Below are 12,781 nucleotides of genomic sequence, written 5' to 3' on the forward strand. Positions count from 1 at the left end.
GTTGTTGAAGGACTTGTTATGGCTTACCCTCCTCTTCACCGCCAAATATTATTATATTTTGTATATAACCAAGACCTATAACATTGATGGACCTTTAAGTGATATTCTCCAAACTAATGGAATATCTGTGCAAAATTGCACTGCAATAGTTGATACACGAGTCTGGCCCAATGTGGTGGACTTTCACTTCGCCACCCATTGAACCACTTCGCTAGAGGGCGGTAAAAAATACTAACACAATGGCATTGGGTTAATTATTTTTTATTCAGCACAACACATGTATAACAGAATGACACCAGTGACCTGTAACGCCAGTAACTTTGTGTGGGCCCATGAAGCCAGGAATCTTTAGAGGAATGCTCAAACGGTTCAAAACTAAAAATGGTTTAACAATTTCACACTGGATCTGAAAGAAGTGTTCTCCAACACAGCTAAGCTTCAAAAGCTGTCAACGAAAACAACCGCAAAACTGGTCTAGAACATTAGATTTAAGACAAACAGTAACAGTGCTTCTTAAGAAACAAAAAAAGGAGGCCAGTCAAGAGAAAAGACATGATGCATGGTTGTAAGGAATGTGAATGGTAACACAGAACAGAAGCCATGACGGTTCACAATGGATCAGGTTTTTAAATCTGTAACGATACCGGGTTTACAGTATTAAGTGATGTCAGAGCTACAGTGAAGACACCGTTTTGAAAACATAATACAACTAAAAGGAATGTTGCGAGAGCTAATGGGAGAAAGGGGTTTTAGATGATGCTTAAGAGGGAGTAATATTACACTACAGGCTTCGATAACACTGCCCTCCTATTCCCATTACTCTCCATCTGTGACGGTAATAACAATACAGCTTTAGCACACACTTCGCTCAAGCCACAACGATAGCACTTGGGTAGCTGCAAGATGAGGCATACGTTTTGTTGTGAGGTTACAGTGCAGGAGACGAGGTGCAGTCCTTAGTTAGCAAAGGTCTGACGCACGGCGTTAGCAATGTGCTTGGCGCTGATGCCGAACATGTCGAGCAGCTCTGTGGACTTCCCGCTGCGGGGAACACCGGAAACTGCAAGCCGGGTCACAACAATGCCGGGCTCCCCGCCCACAGCTGACAGAACGGCTTCACCAAGACCACCTGGACAGAGGAGACATACCATCACAACAAGGGACAACTACTAATGGACCCTGGTAGATTGAGGAATAACTTTGCACAAAACACCATCACCGATACATATTATATTGAATTATTTCAATGTAAAAAGGGCCTATAGAAACAGAAATCAACCCACCCTCCTTGTAGTGGTCCTCCACAGTGATGATCTGTCCCTTTGTTGCTCTGGCACTTGCCACAATAGTAGCGGCATCCAGAGGCTTAATGGTGAACGGGTCGATCACACGGATGTTCTTCCCTAAAAAGTTGATGAGCAAATCGATACTTTGTTATTAAGGGGATGCAGGACATCAGCTTTGTGGTTAGCTGGTATAGTATAATAAACATGACAGATAGGTGTGGTGCTTATAAATGTCAGGCTTAATGTCTACATCTATCCATCAGAGGGCAGTGTGTGTTCACCTTCACTGGCCAGCATGTCTGCAGCAACAAGGGCCTCATGCAGAGTCACACCAGCTCCAATCACAGTAACGCAATCACTGTCAGACTGGCGCACCACCTGTTAGGCAGACATTTAAACATATACATTAATGCTCTGGTGTCCATTCCAATTGCTTTTTTGTTGCTAAAAGCTACATATAATAATAATGGAGTGTAAAATAATTGTATTGATCATCACCTTGGCTATGCCCACTTCAAACTTCTCATCTGGAGAGTAGATGACTTCATTATCTGGTCTGCTGGTACGGATGAAACAGATACCCTGGAAATGTAGAGAGATGATAAGAATGATACTCCAGCAATGTTAAGACAACATATTGGACACCATGTTCTCCCACAAGGTGGCCTACCCACCTTTGTGTTGGCTGAGAGCTCAACAGCTCTCTCTGTGGAAACTGCATCACTGGGGTAAAACACAGTGCATGTTGGGATAGCACGGAAAATGGCCAAGTCCTCCAGGGCCATCTGGGAAGGACCGTCCTCCCCTGAAGGCAGAGAAGATCAGTCAGGTACAGGGAACACTCACTTTGCCCTGTGACAAATCAAATGACTCTTCAGCTTACCGATGGAGACTCCGCAGTGGGAGCCGACCAGGTTCACATTGGACTGGGAGATGGCTCCCATACGGATCTGGTCATAGCCTCTGGAGAAGAAGGCGGCAAACGTGCTGGCAAATGCAACCGTGCGGTCCCGGGTGGCGCAGCCAATGGCCACTCCCACCTGCAGCAGCAAGTTAAGACATCAGTTAGCGTTACACTTGATAACGGAAGTGAGAGGATGTGATTATCATGCTAGAGAATGAATAGAAACAGATTAGACTAGTTTAGCAGATTATGGGAGTGAAGAGTTAAATCTGAACTATATTTATCCTTTTTCATAATTGGAGTTAATCGTTTGGTCCCTTAGCAAATGCAAAAACGCCTTTAAAAATCCCCCGTGAAGACGTAAACATTGCGTACCATGTTCTGCTCAGCGATGAAGCACTCAATGTAGCGGTCAGGGAAGGCCTTCTTGAAGGTTTCTGAGAAGGTAGAGTTTTTAGTGTCTCCATCCAGGGCCACCACTCTCTTGCTTGCCTCGCCCAGTTTGGCAAGTGCCACGCCATATGCACGCCTTGTTGCCATCTGACGGAGAAGGAAGGAAATGAGTGGAAACAAAGACAGATGGACAAAAACCATTACCATATGCACTTCAGGTGTTTCAGAAACAATCTAGTCTGCTCACACTAGCCAGCTTAACAAAAAGGAACACAATTGACCAGTGTTTAGGTACCTTTTCTCCCTTCTTGTATGCCGGGGGTGAAAGCAGGGCGATGGGGCTGAGGTCTGCGGGTTCAGTGTCTTCTTTGGGCAGCTCAGGGCACAGGGTCTTGTTGGGGACCTGGATCTGAGCCTTCAGCTCCTTCAGGAGGCCGTCCACCTTGTCCTTAGGGATGGGCTTTCCATGCCAGTTGTCAAGATCCTCAATATCTACAGCCAAGGAATGAACAAGCCTCAAATGTATGTCGGAGACTAAAATAAAATAGTAAAATAATTCTCATATGAAAGCCACACTTACTTTTGAGTCCTTTGCCCTTGAATGTTTTGGCAACAATGCAGGTAGGTTTGTCTTTGACCTGCTTAGCCTGCCAGAAAGCTTTGCACAGCTCCTCCACATCGTGTCCATCCACAACATACGTGTTCCATCTGCAAAAACAGGGCATAGCTTTAAAATCACCCCAGCAATTATTAACCCAAAAAACAGGGATGTATGAACTTTGGAACATGCATGTTGAGTGCTTATTAACTGGTAAGCAGAGATTTAAAATGGACACAAAAAAAAGAGGCGTAGAGGACAAAGGAGGGTGTAGAAAATCCAGCAAGCATGTGAAAACGCAATTTCAGAGATATAGAAGTTTCACAAATCAATATAAAAAAAACAACTTCCACACAGATGGATACACTATACAAATATGACAACGGTTACATTTGATAGTATATTAAGAGGCATTTTTAAATAAAGGCTTTCATATCATAATGTTTCCTATGAACTTAGATAAAGTGGAGTTTTGGCACTGACCCGAAGGCTTCGCAGCGCTTGCGGTAGACCTCCATGTCGTGCTTCAGGGGAGCGGCCTCGCTCTGACCGAGACGGTTGACATCCATGATGGCCACCAGGTTGTCCAGCTTGTAGTATGAGGCGAAGGCCATGGCCTCCCACACTGAGCCCTCTGAGCACTCTCCATCTCCCATCATGCAGTATACGCGGTAACTGCAACACAATGTATAAACCGGAATATTAGTGTGATTTAACAAATGTCACAGTTACCCATAACACGGAAGCTACTGAAAAGGTCTGTCGAGTTAGATTACCAAAGGGAAGTTAAATGACAGAACACAGGGCTGCAGAAGTTCTAACCCAGTTCAGAATAAAAGTGGCCTTGAGTGAGTGATATTACATAAGATACAAGTCAGACAAACTTAAATGGAAGAAGCAATTCATACCATCTTTACACTAAAGTTGAAAAGTAACAGTTGCATCCTATTATCTACCAAAACCCAGACAATCTTGAATCTTGATTTTCACCAATGAATTAAAATAAGAAACTATTGAACTGGAGCCCTTACATTTGGAGCAAATAAGATAAATAAGGCATTAGTCTCAGAGACATAAATCACACAAATGCTTGCTAATTTAGAGTATAATACTGATGGCTTAACTGCAGGCTCCTGTCACTACTGCAGGTTTGCTCTGTTAACCTGATTTCAGAGCAGCACAGGCACAACTTAAAAGGAAACGATACCTGCCTGCAAGTCTTGGCACATGTATGGCATTAAAAAAATTCCAGAAAGAGTCTAGTTGCAGTATAAAGTACTAAAGAACCCCTGCACATCCACCTCGAACTTAAAGGTAGGGTAGGTAATTCTCTTCAGAAACACTTTGTTATATTCCATGGAATTCTCTTAACATCCCGATAGCAATGAATAAATGAAATGCTTTGACAATAAATATATACAAATATCTGTGTCAGCCTTCCATCTCGTGCACAAACTTACAGAGGTGTGGACTCGAGTCAGATGACTTGGACTCGAGTCAGACTCGAGTCACACGACTAGGACTCTAGTCACACATTTTATGACTTGAGACTCGACAACATCACAAAAGACTTGCGACTCGACCTTGAACACCAATGACTCGGGACTTGACTTGGACTTGAGCCTTCTGACTTGCTACTTTAATTCAGAGGTCTCCAACACGCCGATCGCGAGCTGCCGCTAGAAGAGCAGACTCCCGTCGGGGAAAGCAGAATCTTCAGCCGCTCCTACTCTTGCTGAGAATCCTTGCAGGCAGGGGCGGGTCTTTATTTAGCAGGCACCATGCGGCCAATCATATGCGAGGACACACTCGGATCATACCATTATGTGAAAGAAGGGTGGGGGGCACAGCATGTGTAGTGGTACAGGCCAGCTGTACAGAGCGATGGGGAGCCGGATTTAAATACAAGCGCGTCGGAAAAAGTCAAGAAATGAGCGAAAACCGAAAAAAGAAGCAGCATCTGCTGCTTTTCAATGATATTGGAGAAAGCAAAGCTGAGTGCAGGATTTGTAAAATGAAAATAACCTTCAGAGCAGGGTAAACACTCAGGATTTATTGTCAGAGGTGGGAGAAGTTCAGACAATTAAAAAAAGTTACAATCAGGGTTCCCGCGGGGTCTTAACAAGTCTTAAATTTGATAATCAGAATTTAAGGCCTTAAAAAGGTCTTAAATATGATTCAGAAGGTCTTAAAAATTATCGGATTTGAAAGGTACTTCTGTGTTGCGATAGCGTCTAAATGTGTTTTGGGGGAAATGTCCGGGCTGCAAAGTAACCAGTGCGGTAATAGCCTTTCAGTTCCCCCCAACAATTTGTATTGAATTAAATCAACATGGAACCAGTAATCACTAACTTTGTTTCCCCCGGCCCCTTATTGGAGAACACCCAGCTAGTAACCTAGCAACCAAGCTTCAGCTCATGTAGCCTATCTTCGAATCTACTTACAAATACATATGGGGAAGTGTAAGTTCAACCGTATTTGGTTGGAAAACATCTAATTTAGTGCTTGGTTGAAACCAGTGGAGGGAACGTGTTTGAAGCCCACTACATCTTTTGCAAAATAAATTAGCGTTTGTTTTGCTAATGTAGTGTTAGCTAGTGCAGCAGCAGCTAATGTAGCGTTAGCTGGTGGAGCGTTAGCTAATGTAGCGTTAGCTAGTGCAGCAGCAGCTAATGTAGCATTAGCTAGTGCAGCAGCAGCTAATGTAGCATTAGCTAGTGCAGCAGCAGCTAATGCAACGTTAGCTAGTGCAGCAGCAGCTAATGCAGCGTTAGCTAGTGCAGCAGCAGCTAATGTAGCGTTAGCTAGTGAAGCAGCAGCTAATGTAGCGTTAGCTAGTGCAGCAGCAGCTAATGCAGCGGTAGCTAGTGCAGCAGCAGCTAATGTAGCGTTAGCTAGTGCAGCAGCAGCTAATGCAGCATTAGCTAGTGCAGCAGCAGCTAGTGAAGCAGCAGCTAATGTAGCGTTAGCTAGTGCAGCAGCAGCTAATGCAGCGTTAGCTAGTGCAGCTAATGCAGCAGCCCCCTACAAAAACACCGGGGGACCTCCGGGCGAAGTTTGGGTCTACGTCAACCGACTCAACCCTAAAAGCGGAGGTGCTGTAGACGCTAAATACCGCAGCTAAACACCAATCATACAACAGCAACGATGAAATAGTGTAGCCAAGGCAGCAGAGCTCTGAATATAGCTCTTGTCTCTCACACACACACACACACACACACACACACCTCGATTATGGCAATAATCAAGATTATGTTGGTCAATAATTAATATCACGATTATTAAATACGATTATTCATTGACTTTGAAAACATCCATTTATTGAACTTTAAAACAAATAATAATTTGAACAGTATCTTTTTAACTGTTGATTACCCTGAACGTATAATTCAACTGAAAAACCAATACAAAAAATTAATTAAATAAATGATACATTACTAAAAAATTCATTAGATCAAATATGTTGTGGTGCACTGTCACAACCTAGCAAAGCAAAATAATCGTTTTTTCCGATTATGTTGTTTTCGTAATTGTGGCAGGCCAAAATCGTAATTGCGATTAAAATATGATTAATTGCACAGCCCTAACACACACACACACAGACGCACACACACACTTTTTGTCTAACACGCTAACACAGTTCTGTACTGTTACGCTGTTGTGTTCAGTCACTGTTCTTATGTTGAACATGAATACATTTACTTTGTAAGTGATTATGGGACGCATTTCTTCTATATATATTTTCCTTCATACTTTATTGCCGTGAAATAGGTCTTAAATTATATTCAAAGTGGTCTTAAAAAGGTGTTAAAAGTCTTAAATTTGAGTTGGCGAAACCTGCAGGAACCCTGTACAATAAAAAGTCCTGCATTCAAAATGTTACAAGTAAAAGTACAAAAGTATTAGCATCAAAATATACTTAAAGTACCACCTGCAGAGGGATCTAGATTCAGGTGTTCTTTTCCCCATAGAGACCGCCTCGCTGCACATTATCACTTGCATAAAGATAGATTGTGGGTCCCTTATAACATGTTGTACACAGTGGAAATAAACATTCTGGTCACCTCAACATCAGGGATCTTATACATTAAACTCCTTCTGAATCAAACCGTCACGGTAGCCTTACCTTACTGATCCCTCTTCAAATAGAAAAACACACGTTACTTTACCAGCAGAGAGAAAATGGATTATTAAATTATTAATGTGACTAATTAAGAGCTGTTTGATTATTAAGTATTATTCTGTTGATCGATGTCATTACATTTGGTGAAAAACACATAATGACTTGTTAAAGACTTGTTTTGTCAAAGTTTAGGACTTGACTTGAACTGGCCCATCCTGACTTGAGACTTGACTTGGACTTGAGCGCAAATACTTGAGACTTGACTTGGACTTGCAAAACAATGACTTGAGACTTAACTCGGACTTGCAAAAACAATGACTTGGTCCCACCTCTGCAAACTTATCTCGTGCCCTCATTGGTCATGTGCGCGTTCATGTGTGTTGGAGGAGGGGCTCTGTAAGAAGGGGCAGATTTTTTTCGGTTGTGTATTTTAAACTTCCAGCGCACTCGAGCTGGTTTCTCAAATTACCTACCCCACCTTTACGGTAATAAAAAGGATGCAGTTTGACTAATGCTGAAGACTGACTGTTTCAGATCCCTATAAACCAGTTTAAAAAGCAGGATAAGAATTATTGCAAGTCGTTTAAACCTTTGATGTTAATAAATATATACCTTGATTTGTCAAAGTATTTGCCAGTGTAGGCCATCCCGCAGGAAGCCCCGAGACCCTGTCCCAGAGATCCTGTAGCCACGTCCACAAAGGCCAGTTTCTGGTGAATAGTAAAGGGGGAGAAAGTTATACTTTATATATAAAATTAACTTCTAGACTATATTCTGTTTCCCCAATTAAACATGAATACTATAAAATAACCGGATTGGTGACTTACTGGGGTGGGGTGGCCCTCCAGGTCAGAGTCGATCTTGCGCAGGTTGAGCAGATCAGACTCCTTCAAGTAGCCGGCCTCGGCCCAGGCAGCGTACAGGATGGGTGCAGCATGGCCCTAGAAACGGAGAGGATAGTCTGTGAAGACAATAGCAATACCAAAGATAATTTGTTCTGACCAAGTTAAGAATATCAGTCACTCATAAGAAGAAAAAATAACCAACCTTTGAGAGCACAAAGCGGTCGTTGCACTGGTTACGAGGGTCTTCGGCTTTATAGCGCATGGTGTTGAAGAAGAGCACAGACATGAGCTCTGCTGCACTGCAGCAGGATGTGGGGTGCCTGGGGAGAGGAGAATATATGTACTTTAAATAAAACATCACAGGAAAAATACGATTATTTAGATCCCAAATCGTGCACATGCATGTGTTGCTACATTCAGGAAACCGCACACTTGGTTTTAGTTTGACATTAACGGTCATTTCTGAAAAGGCATTCAAATGGATACATTTAACAAGCAATTATTTACAAATGTTCAAAACCTCACATATTTTGGTATTAGAACCACGCATGAAAATATAATGTTAATCTCTTAACATGATATCACTTATATATTTTCACACTCTAGTGCAATTATAAAAATAAAAATAAAGCACATTTGTGAAACTGTTAGTTGCAGCATAGTGGTTCAAGTATTGTAAGGGACATGTTTAGAAATCCCACAATTCTCAAAAGCATAGTTACTTCCCTAAGTGGGTTAAATCACAAATGCCATTTTGTTCATGCTGGAACACACGGTTATCTTGATCGAACACACATGATGTTCGTTGTTATATTTCACAATCAAAAACCCAGTGCTCTGTTTACCCAATTTCCTTTTGTTGAGTGATAACCTGCCGAGAAATAGACTTAAGTAAATTCATAAAAGCCGTTATCAAAGCAATCAGATACTCGTGTTTAATGTTCCATATCAATAAAATAATGACAACAGGTGTTGAGTGGTGGATGTCAAAAATCAAAAGCATCTTTGTTAAGGGAAACAGAATCACATCTTCAGTTTCCTCATTGTCCGGACCTTCAGGTAACAGTTCTTCCATTTCTTTGTCAGTTGATACAAGGAAGTACCAAAAACCGGTTAACCAACAAACATTTCCTTTCTGAAGGTTTAAGTTGCACAAGTAAATGACTGGGATATTACACAATTCTGGGGGTTTTGGAGAATGCAGAGCAAATATATACTATGGAGAACTCTAAACGTGATGAACATGGCCAGGTGATTGTCAGATCATACATTTGACTTTTATCAAACTTTGCAATCTTTGTAATCAATTTTAAAATAAAATGAGCAGTAATCATACAGTAAAGTGAATATACAATTTTTTAGGAACGTAAAAGGCCTAGACATTAGAAACAACTAAAGACTTAGACAACTACAGAATATTCTTTTAAAAATGTAAATATTTAATAGAAAGATTTGCTCTAATGATAAACCGCCGTGTTCTCAAACATGTATTCTGTTTGAGAACACGTGTGTTTTACAGGGCTCGACATTAAGGACTGCCCGATGGCCCGGGGCCATCTAGTATTTAGCTCGGGCAATGAAGCCTCACCTGCTGGTTGCCCAATCGGGCAATCTATTGTGCCAGTATCATGCAGCTTGCGGATCCAGTAATGAGTGACCCGACAGTAAAACTAAACATATCTATAACTAGTTTAGGTAGTTTGAGAGGTAATTAAAATAGCTACGTGTGATATTCTAACCTGAAGTGTGTGTTTTGTCCGCTCACCGCTGCATGTGATCATGCAGAGCTGCGTGTCCACTCGTCAGCCTGCTCAGCTGATCTCTCTCTCCCGTCAGATTAGACTTCACTCGCGTTTATGTCAATATCGATCAGATTCAGCTAGTTCTAGCTAATGATGACTACCTGCTTATTAAAAGACACCTACACAATAAGTGTCGCTATGCAACTGGGTAAGGCCACAAAGTATAGCGCAGCATTATGTATTTGTTTACATGCCCACCGGAACCCCGAGGCATTACCAACAGATCAACGCACAATCAACCCACACAGGACATCTCTTTCTCCACATTACGTGTAAGACATTAGAATTGACTATTCTCGTCTGTCACATACTCTTTTGTCTGTCACATAAGTGGCGCAACTGAAGCGGTATTGCGCTAAAGGGAAATTATTTTGACCGGACATTTAGATTTGCCGGCTAATGGGAACTATGACGTCGCCATTTTGTGTGCTTCGCGGATGCGCTCGGCTCCTCTCGACTGCTGCTCGGTCAGCTTCCGGATGAGGAGGCATTCGTTCGACCAACTTACAGTAGATAACATTACAAACATTTTTAACAGGGGCCATACTAGTGTAAATAATGTTTGTTTTGGCATTAATAACTGAATGTAATGTTTTCTACTTTTTTACATCTGGGAAGGCATTTGCCTTCATCAGATGGAAAGTGTCTTGACCAACAACTTAAGTATTTCTTATAGCTATGCAGGGCATGCAAGCGAGCAAACACAAACAAGAACAAACAAACAAGTGAAATGAAGAATAAAATTGAAATTGTACAATACAATATTGTGGTGGTTCATCTTATAATTCAGTCTAGAGAATGCACCAGACAGCATCTAAGACCTGCAAAAATCAAAATTTTCTAGGGGGACGGAGGCCCCCCAAACCCTTCGTGCCATTTCGTCCGCGCGCATTTTTCAGGGCAATCTCTATTGGGCTCAGGGCCATCTGTAAATTAGCTTAGATGGCCCACAGGGCCATCTCCCAAAATCCTTAATGTCATGCACTGTTTTAACTGGATGTCAAATGGTTCATGCTACATTATTTTGTGCAGTCTTAAATTCTGTCAATTCTATAAACTTCAAATCGCGAGACTTTAAAACACTATGTTTGTATATCCATATAACGGGGTGAAAGAAAAGCTTTGGTGCTTAAAGAACAATTGGAAAATGTGGCGTATTTTGTCCTTTTGTGTACTGAATGCTAATAAACAAGACACAACGAATGAAATAAACTATAAAAGTGTTCCATAAAGAAACTTATTTTCTGTAAAAAGCTAAATAAGACAACAATTATATAGTTAAAAACCTTCCTGCACAGAGGTTTAACAGATGAACATGATAGTATGGTACATGTGACAGCCAGCTAATGAGTGTCAACTGAGCGTCTTCCAAAACGCATTATGTCAATTACAGGCAGTTTTGATGCATTGTGAAAGAGTAGATTGCATTAATGTTCTGGGTGTAGAATAGGCCGAACACAGAATACTATGGGGCAAAGGGCAGCCTTCATAATCTCAGTGTTAGTTACACCCCTGCAATAAGGAAACCCTGGAAACTGTTCCCGCCATAGTGACAATTGTTTGTAGCCTTTATTTAACCAGGTGAAGCCCCTTGAGATCAAAAGATCTCTTTTTCAAGGGTGACCTGCAGTGGGAGGAGGAGGACTGCAGGAGGACAAAAGCTTCTGCGAATTCAGGTCAAAACTACAGGTGACCATTTGACGTGTGTGTCTATCATACTTGACAGATTCCCTTGAAATAAATTCAAACTATTATGTGTGCATATGCATCTCTCTTGCATTTTAACACGCAGCTGCTTTAAATTAAAGTGTGAAACTGACCACGAGATTCCCCCTGCATGATCATGTGGTGCTAGAAGCAGGCTGTTGCTATAACGACATATTTCATCTAGCAACCTTGCTAGTAACATTTCAGAGTTATAAAAGAGAATGAATTATCAGCTCAATAGCACTGAAGACTACTGTATCCAACCTTATTATTGATACAGACCCTGCCATTTGGTGTCATTTATGGCACAAACTGTTAGCTTATGCTAGCCTAAGCATTGACTAAAGACCTAGACACATTTAGCTCAAAAAGGAGCTTAACATGTTTATGAAACAGTTAGCATAAGTACTTGCTAGCTGTCTGCTTTGGCCACACTTTGCACGGTCTGCACCGCGTGAAGATAATCCGCTGCACGTGTAGACCCCGCAGGTAAAGTGAACTACAGTAACGCTACACTAACTGAATACTTTTCTCATGTGTAACGTAATATTAACAAACAAGCCACTGTAACTTTGAATGACTTACCCAGAGTTGGAGGCGCATGTCGCCTTGATGGAGTTGATCCTGAGCTTGTTAGCGATGTCTTTCAGTCCCTGAAGGGTTTTCTCATCGGGTTTGTGGTAGCTAGTCATGGTTGCTGGATTGTTTCTTGAGAACAGCGCTTGCTAAATTAAGTTTTTATTTTGTTAATCACACAGGTGCTTGCCAGGTTTGTAGGTTCAAAGCTGCGCTGCGCCACGCCGCTGCTAGCTGCCCAAGTACAACTGAGGAGGAGGTGGAAGGGAAGAGAGGACGGGACTTATGTGACATGTCTCTTCTCTCAGACACGCCCACCTGACCCAGTCATTGGAGGAACATTTACGCACGAGACGTTTCTTTCAGGACTCATGTTCAGCCCATTAAAGTTACAGACACATAACACACAGGTGGTGATAGCTTTTCATTTCCTTTGCAATGAGCAAATCACTGTGGACGTGAAACACGAGTATTAATCGGTATTAATACAGATAGACACAATGTAAAAGACAGTTGAGTAGTTATGGCTTTGTTTTTGAAATTATCA

General features: G+C 41.8%; 1 protein-coding gene across 1 annotated transcript; it reads right to left on the minus strand.

Annotated features, from left to right (window-relative positions):
* Nucleotides 1-245: 245 nt before the first annotated feature.
* tktb (transketolase b) lies at nt 246-12,531 on the minus strand. Its single transcript, XM_034216042.1, has 14 exons — nt 12,244-12,531; nt 8,352-8,469; nt 8,132-8,245; nt 7,917-8,014; nt 3,665-3,856; nt 3,164-3,291; nt 2,879-3,075; nt 2,566-2,730; nt 2,170-2,326; nt 1,961-2,091; nt 1,785-1,868; nt 1,568-1,664; nt 1,284-1,403; nt 246-1,129 (listed from the first exon to the last, which is right to left on the minus strand). The coding sequence occupies exons 1-14, from the start codon at nt 12,348-12,350 to the stop codon at nt 957-959; spliced, it is 1,881 nt and encodes a 626-aa protein (XP_034071933.1). The 5' UTR covers nt 12,351-12,531; the 3' UTR covers nt 246-956.
* Nucleotides 12,532-12,781: the final 250 nt, after the last annotated feature.

This window comes from Gymnodraco acuticeps, unplaced genomic scaffold, assembly GCF_902827175.1.
Source record: "Gymnodraco acuticeps unplaced genomic scaffold, fGymAcu1.1, whole genome shotgun sequence".
NCBI lineage: Eukaryota > Metazoa > Chordata > Actinopteri > Perciformes > Bathydraconidae > Gymnodraco > Gymnodraco acuticeps.